The sequence below is a fragment of the Leopardus geoffroyi genome, chromosome B4, assembly GCF_018350155.1.
Source record: "Leopardus geoffroyi isolate Oge1 chromosome B4, O.geoffroyi_Oge1_pat1.0, whole genome shotgun sequence".
Taxonomy (NCBI): Eukaryota; Metazoa; Chordata; class Mammalia; order Carnivora; family Felidae; genus Leopardus; species Leopardus geoffroyi.
This window is the reverse complement of record NC_059341.1, coordinates 68,496,920-68,520,415: the sequence shown is the minus strand read 5'-3', so window position 1 is coordinate 68,520,415 and position 23,496 is coordinate 68,496,920. Positions and strand designations below refer to the sequence as shown.

Genomic DNA, 23,496 nt, shown 5'->3' with positions numbered 1-23,496 from the left:
ACATGTTTTAAACCAATATGGAATAGGCTACTGATATTCAAAAAAAAGAATAAATGGAAAATTATCTCTGAAGAGGACTTACAAAGAAAAGTAACCTGATGTGAAGGGTGGTAATGAAATCGATCAGAGCTGCGGTAATACCAGCAGTAGGGCTGGTTGGCCTGAAGAAAAGGACTGACCTGTCTCATACTGCCTCAGCTTGATCTATAAGAATATCTTTGTGGCCTCCCACAATGCCCTTTAATATATGCATATTGATAGAAATATGTTAAAAATGAGCAGTCTTTGCTGAAGCAATCAAAGTTTTCCACACAATCAGTCATCTAAAAGGTATGGAACTTTCTCCAATGGTCAAATTCACTACCATACCTTTGCTTGGGAACGGAATTGCAATACAAGCAAGTTACAGAATCAGTCATCTTTTTAAGGGTATGTCTCTTTTTCCCATCTTCGGTACTGATGACCAGGAGCATGCCAGCCTGTGTCCCACACACAATCCAGCTTTCCTTTTCAACAGGAAGATGCACCAAAGCTAGGCACAGTATTCTGCTGTCAGTAACTTCCTGTTAAAAAAAAGGAAAAAAAAAAAACAAAAAAACAACACTCTAATGAACTTGATTCTGGCTTAAGTGACTAGAATTTGAATAGAATAAAAACATCGTTATCCATACACTGAACTCTTTTTACTCTCTTGCTCTTAATTTTAAAAACAATGCCGATTTTATTTAACTGTCAATAATAAATGAGTTAACTGGCAAACAACTTTGCCTATCTAAAATGCATCTAAAACTAAAATTAAAATTGAAAATTATTTTTCAGTATCCATATTTCTCACTCCACCAAAATAATGTGAGAGGATTGTTCAACCTTAGCAATAATGATTAGGCATAACATGTATTTCACACCAACAGCCACAATATTAGCTTATTTTTTAAGTCTAGAAATTTATCTTATCTCTGCTAATACAATTTGTTGACCCATGTTGTAGAGCAGTACCCAGATTTTCTCTTTCAGTCATGAGCACCGACCCCCAGCTGCTGTGAGTGCTGATTACTAACAGCTCAGAGTTGCACCCTCCACCACATAACTGCCCTCCACTGCTGGGAGCTGGCTTGGTCAGAAATGGCAGGCAGGCGTGGCCACACCCACCCTTGGGCAGACCGCAGCCAATGCCTGACTGCCATGTGGGAACGAAAGACTGGTGGCCTTGAGAGACCAATCTGTGTTGCTCTCCACACCCCAGTCTCTCATGGCTGAAGACTGACAGCAGACTTCTTCAAAAACTACATTGTTGTGGAATTTCTTCCCCTGTTCTATTGGCTTCCTTCACTTCCTTAAAAGTTACTCTCTCCTTACATCACTTGTACAAGACTCTTTTGTCTTAAACTCTGTTTCTAGGGATCCTGACCTGACACAAACATATACTATGATTTTAAAACAAAACAAAGACTATTTAATGTTATGTAAATACTCTTGTTCCATCAGAAAACTAACCTAACAACACTCCTACATTGCTTTCATTCACTTCTTTCTAAGTAACTTTTTAACTGATACATTCTTTAGCATAACCTGCAAAATAAATTTTCTAAAGTATTTGTAATTTAAAGAGTATTTTGATTTACCTCAGAAGTGTGTTTTTCCATATTTAAGTCAAGAAACGAGAGCTGTCCTTTGTCAGTGTGCCCACAGCCCAGCCAGATGCTTGCACTCTTGCTGTTATGATTTGTAGCAACCATGCATTCAACTATAAAGTTTTTAGGTATTGATATATGTCTCATCAGACAGATTAACTCAGCTGAATTCAAAATGTCAAAGACCTGAGAAAGTTTATAAACAACAAAACAATATGCATCAAGTTAACACATGTCCTCTTGAAAGATCATATTATTGGGGCGCCTGGGTGGCGCAGTCGGTTAAGCGTCCGACTTCAGCCAGGTCACGATCTCGCGGTCCGTGAGTTCGAGCCCCGCGTCGGGCTCTGGGCTGATGGCTCGGAGCCTGGAGCCTGTTTCCGATTCTGTGTCTCCCTCTCTCTCTGCCCCTCCCCCGTTCATGCTCTGTCTCTCTCTGTCCCAAAAATAAATAAACGTTGAAAAAAAAAAAAAAGAAAGATCATATTATTGTGCACAACGTAGAGCTGCATGTTATAACTGTTAAACTGTGATCTAATCCAAGCAACGAGATTAATAATCCAAACTACAGATAAAATTACATTAAAATAATACTTAGTTTTAGACTAAGCATAAAATATACTCTTTTGTATGTATGTTTTGTAACTTGAAAAAACAGAAAATCCCAAAAGTGCCAACTGAACAGAAATTAGTATAGACTGCAGCTATTCAACACTCAAGTCTATACTGCAGAGCCACATCATGTTACAGATAAACACAGGCCACCAAACGGAATAGACTTTCTGCCAGTTGCAGGGAAAAGAAATTTTGATCTTTGGTAATGCAATTCACAAATCAATTCTAGATTCTGTTTTCATGCTTTTCCTTGAAGCACTAAAGAACAAGAGAGACAGGGTGGGGGTGGGGAAGAGAACTGTAAGAAAACAGAACCAGGACTCAGGAGAGTGGCATTAGAGCCACGATACAGCCACTTGCCTTCCACTCATGAGATGCAGAGAAAGCTCCTTATTCTCTCAGTGTCTCATCTGACAAAGGTAATGAGTTTACCCATCTTGTCTAATATATACTGTATTTAAAGATTAAGTGGGTAGGTCAAAGTCAAATACTATCATATACTACAAAAAAAAAAAAAAAACAAGGTGAAATATTGTTGAAAATAAAAGGAGAATAGAGTAGGGGCGCCTAGATTGCTCAACTGGTTAAGTGTCTGACTCTTGGTTTTGGCTCAGGTCTGATCTCACAGTTTGGGGGTCAAGGTCCACCTCAGGCTCTGTGCTGATAGTGTGGAAACTGCATGGGATTCTTTCTCTCCCTCTCTCTCTCTGCTTGTCAGCCAGTCACACTCTCTCTCTCAAAATAAATGAATGAACTTAAAAAGGAGTAAAGAATAAAATAATAATTAAGCTATGGAAATTTTACTGTGAAAAACAAATTAAAAATACAAGAAGTCTATGTGATGAATACCAGTTATAACCAAAATTTAAAGACAAGTAGACATACAAATGGCCAGCTCGTACATGAAAAAAGTGCTCAACATCACTAATCATCAGAAATGCAAAACAAAACCACCACGAGATATCACCTCACACCTATCAGAATGGCTACTATCAAAAAGACAAGAAAAAAGAAGGGCTAGCAAGGATGTGGAGAAAAAGGATTCCCTGTACACTGTTGGTGGGAATGTAAATTGCTGCAACCGCTATGGAAAACAGTATGCAATTTCTCAAAAAATTATAAATAGAAAAACCATTCAACTTTTATTTCTGGGTATAAATTTAAAGCAAATGAAAGCATTTATGTTTAAAGGATATCTGCACCCCCATGTTCACTGCAGCATGATTCACAATAGCCAAAACAGGGGCGCCTGGGTGGCGCAGTCAGTTAGGCGTCCGACTTCAGCCAGGTCACGATCTCGCGGTCCATGAGTTCGAGCCCCGCATCAGGCTCTGGGCTGATGGCTCAGAGCCTGGAGCCTGTTTCCGATTCTGTGTCTCCCTCTCTCTCTGCCCCTCCCCCGTTCATGCTCTGTCTCTCTCTGTCCCAAAAATGAATAAACGTTGAAAAAAAAAATTAAAAAAAAAAAACAATAGCCAAAACATGGAAACAACCTAAGTGTCCATCAATGGATGAACGGATAAAGAAAATAAGATATATACGTATATGTATATATGTATGTGTGTACCTATACACACAATGGAATATTATTCAGCCATTAAATAAGAAGGAAATTTTGCCATTTGCAATAGCATGGATGGACCTTGAGGGTATAATGTTAAGCAAAATACATCAGACAGAAAAGACAGATACTGTACTGTATCACTTATATAAGTGGGACCTAAAAAAGAATAAAATAAAATAAACAAAACAAAGCTTCCAGATACAGAAAATGGACTGGTGGTTGTGAAAGGCAGGGCATGGGAGTGGGTAAAATGGGCGAAGCAGGTCAAAAGGTACAAATTTCCGGTTATAAGACAGGGATGTAATGTATAGCATGGTGACTAATGTTAACAATATCACACAGAATATTTGAAAGTTGCTAAGAGAGTAGATCTTAAGAGTTATTAACATAAGAAAAAAATTATAACTTTGAGGTAATGAATGTTAACTAAACTGACTGCGGTAATAATTTCAGAATACATACGTGTATCAAATCATCATGTTGTAAATCTAAAACTAACACAGTGTTTATGTCGATTATGTCTCAATAAAATTAGGAAGGGGAAGGTAGGGAAAGTAGCCAAGATAATTACATAATTCTTGATAAAATCAGCATATGTATTCAGCAATTTTTGAGTAGACATTTTAAAGCTGAACAAAAAATTTTCGGGGCGCCTGGGTGGCTCAGTCGGTTAAGCATCCGACTTCGGCTCAGGTCACGATCTCGCGCTCTGTGAGTTCGAGCCCTGCATTGGGCTCTGTGCTGACAGCTCAGAGCCTGGAGCCTGCTTTGGATTCTGTGTCTCCCTCTCTCTCTGGCCCTCCCCCGGTTCATGCTCTGTCTCTCTCTGTCTCAAAAATAAATAAACGTTAAAAAAATTAAAGTTGAACAAAAAATTTTCAATAAATTATGATACAAAATCAAGAGTCCACAACATAAAGAGAGCTCTTATTTTGATCCAATAAAATCTTTTTCAGTTTAAAACACAATAAGGGGATGCCTGGATGGCTCAGTTGGTTAAGCATCCGACTTCAGCTCAGGTCATGATCTTGCGGTCTGTGAGTTTGAGCCCCGCATTGGTCTCTGTGCTGACAGCTCAGAGCCTGGAGCCTGCTTCGCATTCTGTGTCTCCCTCTCTCCCTGTCCCTCCCCACTCATGCTCTATCTCTCTCTCTCTCAAAAATAAATAAACATTAAGACAGAGTAAAAAAATTTACTTCTGATAATATGGTGGGAAAGGTTATTTGGACAAACCACCCATCTAAAAGTAACTTAAAATGCTAAGGAAATTATTTTTTAATCTCTTAAAAATATTAAAGATCTGACAACATCATAGGACTTATCAGGACAAAATATTAGTGAAAGAATCCAATGAAAGACAGAGAGGTCAACTGAAACTTAAAGCCAGATATTTCCTTAAAGGCATTTGTCTATTGAAGGCAAAACTGATGTGTGGTTTCTGATATCTTATCAGTCCGCAAGAAAGAAGTTTAAATCTAGAGCATTCCCAAAGTGGAGTCCAATAAAAGCCTGTTCCCATAAATCTGGAACCCCAAAGGACTACATATTCAGAGTAAATGAGAACCAGAAATAAAGCCACCCCATGCTTCCACTTTCACTGGTATGAGGAAAGTTGTCTTTGACAAAGGGGGAGGAAGGAAAAGAACCCTGAGAAATTGTTATTCAAAAGCTTGTTCTCATGAACATTTGTAGACCAGATTCCCATCGCCTAGGTAGTTCAAAAAAAAAAAAAAAAATCTCAAACCAGGAACTGAGTTTAAAGCAATTTGCAGCAAGAAAATTAAGAAAAAAATGTGAAAGACCTGTATGCAAAATCATAAAACTTTATTGAAAGACAAGAAAACATAAATAGAAAGATAACCCACATTCAAGAATAGAAAAACTTAATGTAATGAAGATAAAATCCTCCCCAAATTGTCTGCAGATTCAACAAGGTCAATCCAAGTCACAATAGGTTTTTTCATAAAAGTTGACAAAGTGATTTTAAAATTTATATAGAAAAACTAAATCCCAAGAAAGCTAAACCATTCCTAGAGAAGAAAAATAAGTAGAGAAATGAGATTTATAAAGTGACAGGAATTAACAGAGGACAGTATTAGAGGAAGAACACATAAGTTGACCAATGGAAGAGAACATCTGTGTGGATGTGTGAGTATCTGACATGTTAAAGAGTAAAACTAGGGGGAAACGATCAACAGAAAAAAAAAGAAGAAACTATTTAATAAATAAAGCTGGAAAATTTAGTTATCCATATGGAAAAAAACTGGATCCAGATAAAAATTTCAATTCCTAATGGGTTAAGAACTTAAATGCCAAAAGCAAAACAGTTTTTTTTTTCTTTTCAGCAAAAGAGCACATGAGCAGGGGAGAGGAGCAGAGGGAGAGACAGAGAATCCTAAGCAGGCACCACATTCAGCACAGAGCCTGACATAGGGCCCAGTCCCACAACAGTAGGATCATGACCTGAGCCAAAATCAAGAGTTGGGATGCTTAACTGACTGAATCACCCAGGCGCCCCAAAAGCAAAACTTTTAACCACTTCGAAGAAGCCATAGATAAATATTTGTGTGACTCTAGGAGAGATGAGGACGTCTTAAAACAGGACCTCATAATGGTAATAACCATTAAAAGGGTTGTTAAATTTATCTGTATTAAAATTAAGAAATTCTAGGGGCGCCTGGGTGGCGCAGTCGGTTAAGCGTCCGACTTCAGCCAGGTCACGATCTCGCGGTCCGTGAGTCCGAGCCCCGCCTCAGGCTCTGGGCTGATGGCTCAGAGCCTGGAGCCTGTTTCCGATTCTGTGTCTCCCTCTCTCTCTGCCCCTCCCCCGTTCATGCTCTGTCTCTCTCTGTCCCAAAAATAAATAAACGTTGAAAAAAAAAATTAAGAAATTCTATTCATCAAGAGGCACCCTACAGGAAATAAAAAGACAAACTACAAACTCAGAAAAGAAATTTGCAGTATATATAACCAACAAGGGATTAGTATTTCTTTTTTTTTTTCTTTTACTTATTTTATTTCTATGCAAATAATCCCATAGAAAAATCAGCAAAATAATGAACAGGTATTTCCCAGAAGGGTAAATACATATATAACCAATGAACATACAAAGACATGGTCATCCTTAGTAGTATTTAGGAAAATGTAAATCAATACATAAGACAGTATATTTGAAAAAATTAAGAACCCAGATAGCACTAAAATTTAGGGAGAATATATAGGGAAATGGCTACAGTCACATCCAGGTAATAGAAGTGTTAAGCTGGTACGGCTTCTTCAGAAAATAATACGGATATTCATATATTCTATGATTCTGCAATTCAACTCAGGTATATACCACAAAGCAACTCTCATACATTCTGCACTAGAAAAGTACAACCATAGTCATAGCAGTACTGTTCATAATAACAAAAACCTGGAAACAATACCAATACCCATAGATATGACCATGGGTACATATACTGTTGATCATTCAAACAGTGGAATGGAACAGCAGTGTAAATAATCAATGGGTATGTTTAACAACCTCCATAAAGCTTACAAAATAAGGTTAGAAGAACAACTGAAAATATCTTGGTACATGACATGATTACAATTCCATTTTAACTAGAAGATGAATACAGGAAACTAAACTGGATAGCAAACATAAGGAAAAGAAAAGCAGGGATTATCTCCAAAGTTAGAAAGCGACTACATCTCTAGGGAAAGGAGAGTGATGCAATCAGGAAGAAGCATATGGGGGCTTCCAGGGTGTTGGCAATGCTCTTTATTTTGTGCCATGGGTGGTGGGGAATATAGGAGTTTTGCATTATGACTGTTTTAAACTGTATGTGTATGTTTACTTATGTATCTGAATATATATGTGAAGATTATATATGTGTATACATATATTGATGTTCTGTATAAAATATTGATAAATTTTGACTATAATCATACCTGGGCGGAAGTAGGCCTTTCTTGAGGATTTTCTTTCAAACACTTTTTAATTAATTTCTCCACCATAGGCCATGGGGCACAACCATATTCTTTAACTGGATCTAAAACATTCAAAAACATATCATGCTAGAACATTAAACAAATCAAAATAACTATTTCATTTCCTTTCATTGTGTATGAGAGGCCCAGACCATGCAAAGAAATACTCTGATCTCCGTAATTCTATATTTATTATGGATCTACTTATATCACAAACTTAAAGATAATTTTTCTAGCCTTATCTCTACTAGAGACATCAAAAAAGACTTCCTGATTTTTTATTATATAAAAAAAAGACACAAATACCAATTGAGTAACAGATTTTCATTCCACACCTGCATTTCACAAATACTGTGAAAAAAATTTTGTGCATATAATAATTAGACTTCTGTGGAATTACTTTTAATTTTAATACTTAAATTTGGCAAGCATTTAATCCTCATATACCTACAGTCAGTTTGTGCACATTTCTCTTTTATAAGAGGTATGCCGTTCTTCTGGTTGGTATAAACCACAGACCTGGGAATTGTCACTGGAAAGATAACTGGTAAAATAAGGGTGATGATCTAGATTGTGTTGAAAGTTTATCCGAATACTAATAAATTTTCTTTTAGTGGGCATCTTTAAAGGTCCCCCAAAAGGAGGTAGTTAAAGCTATATTCTCTGTACCTGGAACATAGCATACACTCAAAAATATTTCTTAAGTGAAAGAAAAAGCAGAAAATATGAAAAACAGCTACATACGTTTAAAAGAGTATTTTGTAAGGGGAACTGAAGTAATAGTTAAGGAATGAATGACAACATCCTAGAATTTCTTAAAAACATGAGACAACCATTCAAAATGAGATCTGATCTCATTAAACAATCATTTACTAATTCTTATTAATATTTACTACTAAAAATTATTATTATAAACAATTCAACCTTCCATTGCTGCATATAAATTATCTCCCTCCAAGAACATGAAAACACTCCAGGCTAATGAGCACATAGTAACTCTTTATAAGAACAGAAATCACTCAGCATGGAGCTCCAACAGCAACTTCCTTTTCTGAATATTCTTCTAAATTTAATACCAAATACATTAATATGAATTTGGGGTATTTTTAAAAAGCCTGAAACTGCTATCTTTCTCATGTGATTTTTATTGTGTCACAGGAATTAAGAATATTCATGCACTAAACAAAAAAATCATCAGTTGTGAAATGAATTAAGTCTACAACCACAATTAAAATAACTTGGAAAGAAAGCTGCTGATATCAAAAATAATAATCTTTATTGCACATAAAATAACACTTACCAGGTAATTTCCCTTGTATTGCCAGTTCATCAAACTCATTTGGAAACTTCAAACCCTCTGCTATTCTACCTCCAGTTGTCAAGATGTCATAGAGTAGTAAGCCAAATGAATAAACATCAGCCTGCTGGTTATAAATAACATTTCCTCTTGCAACTTCAGGTGCACGAAACCCTGAAAGGAAGCAGATATATTAATAAATATGCCCATCCTGTTGGGATGAGCACTGGGTGTTGTATGGAAATCAATCTGACAATAAACTTCATATTAAAATATATATATATATATATATATGCCCAACACCAGAGCCCATACACCCAAGAAGGAATATTCTTAGGCATATATGCTGATGAAGAGTCAAGGAGATGAGCTCTATACCAGGCTATGTCCTCTTATAAGGAAACATGTAGCCAGTTAACAGCCCTGTGCTACATTTCACCTCAAGGTTGATCTTGAAAAATAATAAGGATAAACATCCAATAATGATTATTAAATCATGTTTCATAATTAAAGTAAGTTTCATAAGGGGAAAAAACCTATATCATTTTTCTCATTCCTAAAAATAACTATTCCCAGGAAAGTGTTGCAAACAAAGGAGGGGTCAGGAGGGACAAAGGAGGGGTCAGGAGGGACAAGATTTCTAGACTTCACTCCAAGTCACTTTAACCTGACTAAAGTCCAATGCCCTCATTATTTCCAGGGCTTGTGATTCAGCTCTTCCTACCCAATGGAAAAATAAAAATTAAACCATGACTAAAAAACAAATAAAAGCCCTCTCTCTCAGGTGCTGGTTCATTACTGAAACTCTTTTAAAGGTAAATAAAACTTCTCATTTCACAATAGAAATAAATTGCTTTTAAATTCTTCAAAAAAAAAAAAGAGTAATTTTAACATGATTCATAATAGTAAAAATATCAACAATTAATGAAATCCAACTATTTAAGGAAATTGGTTAAATGTGCACTATGCATTAACTTAAAAATCATTTTTAAGATGACACGTAGGACATAAATCCTAAAGGACAGAAATTTATCAAATATGTGAAAAAAAAATCAGCTGAGTTCATTTTCTTAGATATGATAATGGTATTGTGATTATGGAAACAAACATCCTTATTCTAAGGAAATATATGTCAGTATTTTTAGGCATGGCAGCATGATGTCTGCAATTTAATTTCATGTCTCAAATTCATATACAAATAAAGTGAGAGAAAGAACAGTGTGGCATACAGTTTAATAATCCATGTCAAGGGCATATAGGTGTATATTTTACTATACTTTCAGCTTTTCTGTAGACTTAAACATTTTCAAAATAAACAGTTTGCAAATATATATGAATGTAATAATGATTATTATCCATGTGTTAAAATTATGGGTAGCTTTTATTTACCTTTTTTTAATTTTTTATACTTCTAAATTTTCTATAATGAACATACAGGATTGTTACTGTAGTTTAAATATGTAGCCAGGGAAATAATGAATTCACAGCCTTCAAGAACTAAATGACTGAATTTGGAAAGAGTTCTGTTGGACAGAGAGTTCACCATCAAAAGATGAGAGGCCCAGCAGTCCCTCACCAGGCAGGAAGGACATGAAGAATCAGAAAGATGGGATGTCATCTTTGAGTTTGATAATCCCTATTGCACTAATCGTTAACATTCTCCAGCTAACATGTTGCCACACTTGTTCATGCTCTCTCTTTCTACACACATACACTCACCATTTTCCCATATATATAATATATATATATATCGATCAATCTATCAATCGACCAATTGATAGATATAATATGTATTTTCTTAGAATAAGGACATTTTCCTACATAGCCATAATTTCATACTCATACCCTAAACTCAAGAATTGTGTAAGTAATTAACACAGTTCTTAAAAAGATCCCTAATAAACTGTACCTGTGACATCATGTAAGCATAATGTAAAATATGAATACCCAACTCATATTCCTATAGCACCTTACAGATAATTTCCTAAGTATTTCATTAGCTATGCACAAAAATCACCTGTGGTGGGCAGATGAGGACTTTCCATTTTACAAATAACATAAAAATGTTATGTGTTTTCCTAAGGCCACAAAGATAATGAATGGTAAATTCAAGAGTACTTAAATGAGCTGTTCACACATTAGCTAGTTCATTAAGAATATTTATGCTTACCTTTCTAGAATGTGAAAGGGATTTTAGAGGTTAAAATAAATCTCATCCAATTATTTATTATACATTCAACACATTTTTGGGGTATCTATTATAGCAAGGTACCATTCAAAGACTATTAAAACATTCACTATATTTTGTCTCTTGGTAAATTTGCTGTTAGAAGCATTAGGATTTGGAATCATGGGACCTTAGAGCAGAAAAACTCAAGGGGTCACTTAATCTAAATTCTCATCCAAGGCACATCCTGTTGAAACAGTTTTTAGCCCTCTAGGCATCAATCCACAGATGTTAGAGCTGCACAGAGGGTTAGAATTTTTTTTTCTTAGTGAGTCAGGGGATGCTAAGAAAGATAATTGCGAGGATATGGAAAGAAATATTGACTTCAACACGGAAATGATTTTAACCTTCTTATCTTCTTCCTTTCAAAATAAATATCTTCATTGACACAATTCCCACTGGGAGAACATAATCCTTATTTATATATTCAGGAGATACCTCAATTACAATATAAGGCACTTCTAAATGCTGCTTGAAATTCACCTGGTGAATTCACAGTATCTTTAGAGAATTTAAAAGTAATAAACAACTGCCTACAGTGGGACAGACCACCCCCATCATCCCTGTTCTTGGTGTAGCACCGATGAAACATGTCAGGAAAATCAGAATCCAAAAGGTAAAAGAAACAAAAGTTCTGTACCTCAAAGATTCAAACCCTACATTGGCATATGCCATAATCAAGGTTGAGGGAAAAACCCTACACTTGAAAATACCTGCAATATAAGAGAGGCAAAGAGTACATATGACTAAACGCAGATTGATGAATGGTAAGGACAATCAACGAATGAATAAAGACACAAAATCATATAGAACATGAAAGGAAAAATAGGTCCTATATAATAAAGATTGCTTAGCCTCAAATGAAAAATAAGCAAATAAATGCTTTAAAAATAAAAACATTAAACATAACAAAAACATAAAACATTTTCATTTTTGATTATGAATTTTATGAAGATTAAAAGGAGTAACAAACCCTGAATGGGAAATGAGAGCTCTAATTTGAGCATGAAGGGAATTTTAATTTACTAACTTTTCTATGAGGCAATTAATGTTTCAAAATTCAAAATATGCACACCAGCAATACCATGCCTAGGAAATTAATTTTAAAAAATTAGTTTCATAAATGGACAGGGGCACCTGGGTGGCTCAGTTGGTTAAACGGCCAACCCTTGAATTTGGCTCGGGTCATGATCTCTCAGGTTGTGGGATAGAGCCCCATGTTGGGCTCCATGCTGATGGTACAGAGCCTGCTTGGGATTCTCTCTTCCTCTCTCTCTCTCTCTGACCCTCCCCAGCTTGCATGTAATCTCTCTCTCTCAAAATAAATAAACTTTAAAAAATTATTTCTTATAAATAGACAATTTAAATTTATAATTATGCCAATTAAAGTACTATCAATATATCAAAAAGTCAGAAAAAAATTTAAATATGCATCAAGATGTGGTTAAGTAAATACTGTGCATACTAGCAATGAAATGCGACGCGACTGCTAAAACTGATGTTTGACACAGAAAGATGTCCATGAAATATTAATTAGAAAAAGAAAACTAAAGCAGAATTTACAATACAGCTATTAAAAACTTAAGCATAATCGCATCTAGATACAGATATATCTCTATCTTATGACAGTGGTAAGAATTATGTCTGCTAATTTATTAGAAACACGTATTTTGACCTCCTTAATAGCATTTTCTGCTTTCACCTTGTGCCCTTGTGTTTTGTAAATCAAATATTACTTTAAAGTGATTTGGCCTGGGGCGCCTAGATGTCTCAGTCAGTTAAGTGTCAGACTCTTGGTTTCTGCTCAGGTCATGATCTTGCGGTTTGTGAGTTTGAGCCCCGCAAAGGGCTCTAGACTGACAATGTGGAGCCTGTTTAGGATTTTCTCTCTCTCTCTCCCTCTCTCCCTCTGCCCCTCCCATGCTCTCTGTCAGAGTAAATAAATAAAGTTTAAAAAAAAATAAAATGACTTGGCCTGAGATGCCTCATCATGGAGTCCTTCACCTCAAAACCAAAATGACTGGGAGGAGGGGGACTGAGAGCGTTAGGACCTAAGCTGCCAACATGATGTTTGATTATCAGTTTAAGCCATGTATTCTACATGTACCTTATCACCGAGGCGTCCCCTGTAACAGCAGCTGCAAGTACTTCCAAAGTTTTCACTTTACATTTAACTATGCTTGTCACTATAGTAGTAACAGGAAGAATGAACTTTCAAGCTATGCAATTTATTCACCACTGAATTTAATTTGGGAAGAAAATGAACACTTCTACTATCAACTGCCATTGAGAAAAGTTAGAAATAGGAACATCTCCTGCATCTTCACAAAGGGACCATACTGCCACATGATCTATGGTCTAATATTATGAATGACCTCTGATGCTCATGGACCATATCACCACACTGAAGTGAATACCCTGTTTAGCATCAATGGCCCTCAACGACTAGAAATGTCAAGTACTAACTGACATCCTAAATGTGCATTTGTTAAGTCAGGCTGTCCAAATAAGTCTTTTATTTAAGCATGTGTCACTTTTACCTCTAGCTAAGATGGAACAAGAGGGGCTAGATTTACCATTGTGCATAAAACAATGAAATAACCAGACAAAATACATGAAACACTGGACACTAGGAGCACAGGAGAGTGATCCCTGAGAGACAGCGAACAAACAAGATGAGTCCTCTGATGGCCCTGCAGAGAGTTTCCAGCCCACAGCACAGGGAAGGGAAACAAAATCAGAGCCTGGTGCCCTCTAAGTTGAGAAGAAAGAGCAGAAAGTCGGGGAAAGCAAAGGCAGGTAGAATGTGCCAGACATTGTACCAAACGCTTTTTATGAATTTCTTTATATGAATTTAATTTTCACAGCAATCCCCTTAAATAGATATTGTTATTACCTACTATTGTTTAACCAAGGAAAAAAGGTAATTTCTCTGGTCTCAGCTAGTAAGGGGTAGAGCAAGAATTCCAACTCAGTCTGACTTCACAGCCAGTGTTTAACAGATTCCAGACAGCCAAATAGTTCACAAAGTCATATCTATCTGTCCATCTCCAGAATCCACTACGGTGCCTAGAATGTGCACCATAGAGAAAGATTAATTGAAGGTAGCTGACATTACTTTTTAAAAATTTGGATATAAGTCCAAACTCCATTCATATTTATTTACTCTCTTAAATTTTTGTTTCTATCATAGGCGCATACTTTCAAAATCTAGAGCAAATACTTATCATCCTGTTAAAAGTTTTTCTATAAATAACATTTCCCCCCACTGTGAGACAGTACCAAAATTTCAGTTGCCCATTTTATCATCGATTCATGCTGGCATGATGCCGAGATGCAAACCTTTCGCTAACAAATAAGAATATTTTTCAATGACTTCCCCAAACTGAAAGATGCTATTATTTGGCATGATTTAAAAGGCCCTTCATGAGCTAGAAAAGTGTCATACTGGGCTGTGTATCAGAAATATTTTGCGTGCTCGAAACACTGAAGATGTTCTTGACCCTCATTCTAGACCAGTGGCTCTTGAACTTGAATGCACATTGGAATTACCTAGAGATATTTAATAATATCAATATCTGGGCTCCATCCCAGACTTCACAGAACTTAAATCAGAATCCCTGGCAATGAGGTCCTGAGATCCATATATTTGAAAATTCTCTAGGAGCTTCTAGGCTGTGGCCAGATTGAGAGTTCCACTCCATGCTTACTAAAATAGAATTGTAAATGATACAACCCCAGGAGATACGTTCTTTAAGCCCTACATGTCATCAGTACACAGCCACAATTGAAAAACACTTAACTAAATAACCCCCCATACTCCATCTATTACTTAGATCATAAGAATTTCTTGTGCAGTTATCTGAATAAAACAAGTCATATTATACCTTAGTACCTTTTGCCTGGAATGCCTACTCCTGCTTATTATTTTTTTGTTTTATTTTCTCAAACTTCCTGCTTATCCTTAAGATATAATTCCAGAATCCCCTCCTCTATGAAGGAAATCCTGACAACTTACAGCTCAGTTAATTACTTGTTCCTTTGTGCTCTTATCACTATACATTGATTGCCTACTGAAACTGACAAAATATGATTACTGGTTTGTGTAATCCTATTTGTCATGGCAAAATGTGTGCCTCCTGGAGGGTAAAATTCACATTTATTCACGCACATTCCCCCAAATTCACTACTAGAGCAATTGCTGACATAGAGCAACTACAATATGCCAAGCCCTGTTGTATGCTATTTGTGTGGATTATTTCATTTCACCCTTAATACAACCCTATAAGGTAGGCATTATTTTTTCTAATCACAATTTTCTTAAGTGAAAACTGAGCCCCCAAAAGTAAACCTTGATCAGCACCACACAGCTATGAAGCAGTTGCACCAGTTTGGTATTTGGTAAACGTTCAATAAATTATTGCCAGACGCCTGAATAAATGAGTAAAGAATAAAGAAAATTTTCCCTGGGGAATTATCATAACAATTACAGTATCAAAATAATTGGGAAAATGTAATTCATTGTCTAAACACCATTTTTAGACAATTTTTAGACATTTTTTCAGATAAGCCTGCATTTTAACAAATGCAATGAGGAAATAAGGTAAAGATCCATAGATCAAACATCTAAGAAATTTATAAGTTAGGTCTGACTATATATCACATCATGCAGAGAAACATGTTTTCTTTCCTTTTTTACTTTCAGAGAAGTATGAGTAGAGCATGTTTCATAATCTCTCTCAGATAATAGTGTATAGCCAGAGAATAACATTGTTATTTGCCCAAAGACTACTGTATTTCCATGGATGCTGGCACGGTTGAAGCCATCATTCAGCCATCCACCTCAGTCAACAATGCAACTGTCACAGGACCCAGAATTGACTGGCACTCAAGACAGGATATGATATAAATATATCTATTTAACTGAGTTAAAGTTGATGCTCTCCAAGTTATTTACAGTTGAAAGTATTCACCCCATATTTACCTTTCACAATGTAAACAGACACTGTGTCAGTACTTGCCAATAACTGAATTGTTTCTAACTTGCATTCCAACTCTGGCACTACCTGGCATGGGCTGTGTGCCTGGGTGGCATGCATTTGCTTCTTGTATGACCCTGTAGACATTTCTAATGGTCCCTAGGCTTCAGTTTCCTTATCTGTAAACCAGGAATAGTAATAGGACCTATGTCAGACAGTCAAAAGGATTAAATGAGATAATCAACCCACACAAAAGTCTAAGCACAAGGCAGCACACTGTTCATACCACAAAAGGTCTGTTCCCATTCCCATCTTCTCTGAAACAACAGTAATGAACCCACACTCACATGCGTACAACAGAGTGAATGCACCACTGTAAGGGTAGTATAAACACATACACACACACACACACACACAAGTTTAACAAATACATGGTCTTTTGTTTCTCTAGAAGCTTCCAAGTTAAAAGTTACAACATTAAGAGGAAAAAAACATTAAAAAGAAAAGACAGGAGATAACTGAAATCATATGAAAGGGGATGATTTTCTGCTCAAACATAATTGCTTTGGGGAAGGAAAAGTCTGGTGATGGTGGTTAGCAGTGGTGACGGTTACTGTTATTTAAAATTTGAGGTCAAGTTTTGGGCTGAGATCATCGGAAGTTCTCTAACAATAACGAATTCAGTAATGTTAAAGAGAAGGTCTGGGATATAGCAAGAAAAAAATGCTTACAACGTATTAAGCAGCCCGGGGGAAAAGAGGACAGAATAGAAGGGATCAGGCTTTAGGTTTTTCTGTCATGATCTTTCTCCATGTGTATGTTGTGACACATTGATATATCAGATTAAAAGGATCAGTAACAAGTATCTGGCTTGTTGTGAAAAAGTAGTTGGATATTGAACTTCAGGCAAATTTTGACCAAAACCAGGAAGCCATGAGTCTGAACAGAGTTGAACTGAGCCCAGCCCACTGAGGGAGGTGGCAGGTTTGAGTTCCAGGTCATAGTCACCAGGGACCATATAGAACAACTGTCCAAGAAGATGAACAAGGTTTCAACAATAGGATTTCTACTCCATGAACACCATTACCGGATTAGGAGTTGGAGGGGGAACAAACTGCAGGCCCCAGGTGAATGGCTTGGCCCACTTTCATGTCACACAAGAGTAATGAACAGATCTCCTAAGAGAAGACCCCTCATCCTGTGCCCACATTTTCTAGGCGGGAATATGTAAGGCCTATGGAATTCCATCCCCCACGATTCTTCTTCCAAAACCGTACTTGACAATGTCTGCTGTTCCTGATGGCCCCATCATTTTGCTTTATTTTGATTTTTTAGTAACTAAGATGAAGTATTTAAGCCTCTTTAAGTACGTGTTAGAGATGCATGTAATCGAGGAGAGAGATTTAGGATTTAAAGCCAAATAGCTCTGGATTCATTTCTCACTTAGACTGAGTTCTTATCTTGACCACTTACTGCGTGACTTCCTACAAGTACAGAATCTTGCTCTGAGCCTCAGCTTCCTCATTTTACAGATGAGAAGATAAAAGCTAACTTTCAGCCTTGGCATGAGGCTAAGATATCATGTGTCTAACGTACTTGGCACTGAGCCTGGTACACAGCAGGTGCTCAAGAGATAATATTATTTTATTATTATTAAACCCAGTGACACATGCAGCCATATGTACTTTGAAAGGTTTATAGGAGGGCACACTCTACTTTCAATACATAGGTATGAAAAACAAAAGGGAGGATAGATATTTGAAGCAAAAATAAAACCAGGCATCGGAAGCTGGGGCCATCTGCTCATCTAAGTACGTAAGTGGGGGGGTAGGAGGGAAGGGGGATGGTTAAAGAACAAACTAGTATTTTTACCTACTTTCAGACATCCCCTATGATCTTCCATTTTAGGCATCTGTTTTAACTGAGCTACAATCATCAAGATGATGTAAAGTCACCTGTAACTTTATTTACAAATAATAAACAATACAAAATTCTCTGAAAATGGAGCTGTTCCCCCAAACATAAGTCAACCCCTCAATCTTTTATTCCCACTCAAACTAAAAGCCAAAACACAAGATGTCTATACAGAGCACCTGTCCTATGACTATTTCTTACTAAACAGAACCTGAGACTTTGATGAATCCGAGACTAGAAGAAAGAGAATGGGAGTTGAGAAAGGAACAGGATTCCATGGAGTAGAAAGTAATGTGAAAGAACACGTCTAAACATTAAGCCCATGCAAACACAAGAACACAGAAAGTGGATTTTCACTGGTAGAAAGTCAGGTAACAGAAGAAGTAATAGGATTATTAGAACAGGCATGAAAAATAGGGGCTGTGGATGATCCTAAAAAGCAACATTCAAATCTAAGGCAAGAAAATGATGTCTTTGATTTCTGGAGATAATAGATATAATGGCATCCAGAATGGGTACGTTTCACTTTACATAGTAACCATGATTCATCTTGCTATAGAGGGCCAAAGACAGAAGCTGTTTTTAGGTATTGAAGTATTAACAACTAACAAATTTTGAAGAAAGAAAACTGAAGTGCAGGATTTAAAGGTTTAAACTCCTGTACCAATCTACCAATAAAGAAAGAAAGAAAGAAGAAAGTATGCCTGTATCAAAAACAGTACAACTGAAAACTCTAGGCCCTAAGTCCCTATCTGAAACTCTTAGAGCCAGAAATATTCAGAAACTCATACTTTTTCATATTTAAGAAAGTTAATAATAATGCATATAATTCCATAAACTCATTAAGATTGGGGCCAGCACCCTGTACTCAAATGTGCTCTTTTCTGCCATGAAACATACGCATATTCACACTGAGAATACGTGTGAGAAATAAAGACTGTATTAAGCATCAAAGTAGTCGGGTCAGATTTTGCCACTAAATCAGTTATAAAAGAATTCTTTGGGTTTTCCAAGTTCTTTGGATTTCAGAGTTACAAGAAATGGTTTGGAAATCTGAATTTAGTTTGTCTCCTAAAGGTAAATGTGAACAGTACCTAGATTGAAATTTTGCTGTTCCTTTTCACCACCTCTGGAGTATCAAAATGTTTTAAAAATCCAACTTTTAAAAATATAATTTGACATCAAACATTATCTACTTTCCCCCATGGCAAATTATATCAGTAGATCATTTCTCCCCTACAGAATACAAGGATTAAAATCACTATGTACTGGCCACAGTTATTCACACAAGAAATATCTGTTCACTACATGATAAGACATGGCGTTCTCTTGATTCTCCTGAACTTACAACTGAAGTCCCTGGTTATCCATCCTGAGGAAGGAATTACCAAGCAAACCTTGTCACGTACCTGGTGTGCCCTCTGATGTCTTTATCCCCATTCTACAGCAGTACTGAGCAATCCCATAGTCAGCAATCTTTGCGATGATGGCAGCATTGGGGTACAGGGTGAAGAGCAGCACATTGTGGGGCTTCAAGTCACGGTATATGATCATGGCTGAGTGGAGGTATCTGCCAGAAAACACACAGGCAGAGTCATTAAAATGTGATTATATTATTACAATTTTTGTCATAATTTCATTAAATATGTACATACCTCTATTATCCAAAGCATCAAAAATTCTGTGCTAAGTTTGACCCCTCAAAGCGAAGAGATATCATAGAAGGGAATGAAAACATGCAAGCCAAATATTACAAAATGAGCTTGTGCTTTTAAAACCAAACAACAAACCAACAGAAAAACAGGTCAATCCTGATACGTGAGTGATTTACACTTTAAGGCACAACAGTTCAAGCTAAGTACCAGTTTTTAGTGAGTTTTCTTTCATACGCTTAATAATTACTGAAAAGGAATTCTGAATTCTCTCAAAGGTCATATGACTATTTTAATTAGTTTAAAATGTAAATATGTTAAATATGAGTTGATAGTATTTTGCTGTAACTCCCATTTACTTACTAGTTCTGATTTTGTTAAAACCATATAGAAGTTTATCTTAGCTTCTAAAATTCTCTCTATTCCATTTCTCTTTTGATATTTATTTTTCTCTGACTAAAATGTTTCCTAATTTGGGGGAAAATATTTTCACCTTTTTCAATAATAACAAATCAACATAAGAAACTTTTCCAGCTATCCATATCATATTCTGTTCAAAGATGTAATTTACTTTAAACCCAATTCTATTATGAATTAAGGCTAACAAAGAACATTTTGGACCCAGAGTTGGAACGAGTAAAACAATGTCTTGGTGATATCGGATGATAAAGTCATCTCCTTCAGAGACTGATCCAATCAAATATAAGTGCTAGAGATGGACACTGCAGGTAAAGATTAAAATACACAATGAAGTTTTAATCTGAACCAGGTCATGTCTATTCTGGCAACACAGCAAGAGAGCTACTCCTGTGCTCCAACAAGTAAAGTAATTCCATCACCACCTTTCCTTACATATTCACAAAGTTCAGATTCCCCCGCACCCCCAGCTCAGTCTTCCCTGCTCCATGATGTCAAATTTGCTATAGCTCTCCACGTGATCTCCCAGGCAAATTATGACCTACCTTGAAAGGACAATTTTTTACAGAACTTAACAGAGGTAAATTTAAATCCTTTCTTTGTTGGCAGCTTTTGGTTTGGGTTCACACTGTATCAATAAATATTTACTCCATTACCTAATACGAATCACTGCTAGAGGGATTATGAGCAGAGTGGCAGCGATACTCTAAACTTTCCATTGCATGATGGCCTGAAGTGTATGTATCATTTAATTGCATAAGCTACTGCACAAGTTTCTTTCTCTTCCAGGATGTAGTCAGGACATTTGACGTTAGGCCTACTCATTTCGCTCTACATATTTTTGGCTGAAAAATAAGATAAACGTACTAATGAAGTTGACCTTAACAATAAGTAATGGACTCGAGAGAAAATTTACTAAGGGCTTACTGAAAGGCCATTATCTACCCTTGCCCTGTTGAAGAGAAAAGCTGGGAGATTAAGAAGAAAAAAGTTAAAGCCAAGTCATGCATAATTGAATAGCATCCAAATCCTCCCTAATGCATGCCTCTTTCAGAATATTTATAGAACATAGACTCTCTCAGAATACTTCTCACAGGTTAAAAAAATACTTAAACTTAATTTGAAATAATGTCTGTGGGAGGGAAAGATTAACTGGGTTAGTTAAAATGTTCAATTATAGAATTTAATCTTAAAAAGTACAGTTTTAATAGCTTCTAATACACTAGCAAAATAGCTTTTGATATATTAACAAGTGCAGATCTTGCCTTACTGAAAATAATTCAGCTGTAATTTATGCATTATGTGACAATGAACACTGTCAAATATTTTATTAAAATAAACTGGTCCAAACTCAGTTAGTCATTCTTTAATTGTGATTATCATCCGGGTTGCTAAGAAACTCCTTTCTTTATAATTGAAAGTAAACTTTATCTCATCCTAAATAGAATTAGTCTAAAAAATGAGATGCATTCATTCACATAACAAATCTGTATTGGGTGTCTATGAGGGCCAGTCACTAGGGGATATAATAATATACTTATATCTTATATATCTCTTATATCCTTATATCTCCACTCCTGAGCAGTCACAATCTAGAAGGAGAGACAGGTTATCAAACAAGATTGCAGAACTGCAGTGGGTACCAAATGCTAGGAAAGCCAGAGCAAGAAAAAGAGAGCTAAATATAGCAAAGCAGACTCTCCCACTAAACTGCAAGTTTTCAACCTTGATAAGATAATACACATAAGGTCTGCCTTTTCCTCTCCAGCACCTAACACAAAGCCCTGCATACAGCCAACCCAAGAAACTTGTGCCAGAGAGACCATCTATTCAGAGCTTCATCGTGGAGACTGTATGTGAGCAAATTCTACAGGAAAATGAATTCTCTAGGCAGACAAGTGTGTGAAAAGAGGAATGACAAATGAAAGAAAGACATGGATGTCCAGGAAAAGTCAAGACCCTCAGAATGATCAGAATGTACAGTGAGGGCAGTGGAAAGGCAAGAAGCATACACACAGAGTTCTGATGCTCTGCCAAGTAGTTTGCATGTATTTCACAAAGAACTTGGAACTCCCAGGGAATTTCAAGCATAATTAGATTTTTATTTTAGCATAAATATTCTGATAATTCCCTGGAGGTACTGGACCGAGGCAGCAGTAGTGGCATAAAGATAAATGAAATGATAATGTGAAATAAATGAAAAAGATAATATGAAATAGTCAAAGACCTGGTGGCCAAATGGATACTTACTTTTGGGACGAGAGGGGTAGCCCAGATGTGGCTACAGGGATTACCGTCAGCAAGTGGAAGACACAAGGGAAAGAACAGATTCATGGCGGGAGGAAGTAGCAGAATAAACTCAATCTTGTAAATAATGAAACAAAGAAACTTATGGAAAATACAAGTGACCATATCTTCACAGGTAACTGAGAATTACGATAAATAGCTCTAGGGAGAAGACTGAATTAGGAATGAAAGCTAAGAGCGTAGGCAATACTGTAAGAGATAGAATATGTAATGTGAAAAAAGTTTTGTATATCTTTCTAAACAGCTCCATCATTTAAGGGACTCCAGAGGAGTGTAACTTTATTGTCTCTTTCTACCTCTGTAGTTAGAGTTCTATGCTGAAATTTGAGGAAACAAACATTAATGCTCAGTTTTTAAAAATATACTTAGTGCTGGTAGAAGACTAAAAGCTACCGAAATCTACTAGCTTCTTGTGGCACAAGACCCAGAAAGCTGTCTTGGCATTAGGCTGAGAAGAAATCAGGTGAATTAAAGCAAAATATGCTGAGATTTCATTTACTTCATCAGAAACTGCAGGAGTTGTTAAATTAGGTCTCAGAGAACTAGAATAAGCTACCTTAGAGGTGAGGTCTTTCACATGGTGGTGAATGAAAGATAGAAATTCATCATTTTACAAATAAGCATTCTGGGAATTATGTGGAAGAATTAGGGGAAAACTAAGATCTGGACTTAGGAAAGTGACTGATCCCGCTCTGAAATACACCAGATGTTGTTGCCTGTTATCTGGATTAATTTAACACATGGTTCCCCCTGGTGTTCAAAAGCAGATATACCAACCCAAATCCAAACCTCCGCAATACTGTTTAATAATCTGTATGATTTTCGGCAGTTTCCGGAGTCTTTCCAAAAAGGAAAACCTATTTATTTTATGTGTCTTTTATAGTTTCTATACACTATTAAGTTGTATCTTCCTGGTCT

At 36.4% G+C, this 23,496-nt stretch overlaps 1 protein-coding gene across 1 annotated transcript in view; it reads right to left on the bottom strand.

Annotated features, from left to right (window-relative positions):
* Positions 1-23,496, bottom strand: part of LRRK2 (leucine rich repeat kinase 2) — a 138,010-nt gene that overhangs the window by 11,482 nt on the left and 103,032 nt on the right. Inside the window, exons 41-45 of the mRNA XM_045466554.1 lie at positions 19,612-19,772; positions 9,086-9,256; positions 7,747-7,847; positions 1,623-1,817; positions 370-563 (exon numbers count right to left, since the gene is read on the bottom strand). Of these exons, the coding sequence (XP_045322510.1) occupies positions 370-563; positions 1,623-1,817; positions 7,747-7,847; positions 9,086-9,256; positions 19,612-19,772 (822 nt within the window). The remainder of the gene's footprint in view (positions 1-369; positions 564-1,622; positions 1,818-7,746; positions 7,848-9,085; positions 9,257-19,611; positions 19,773-23,496) is intronic.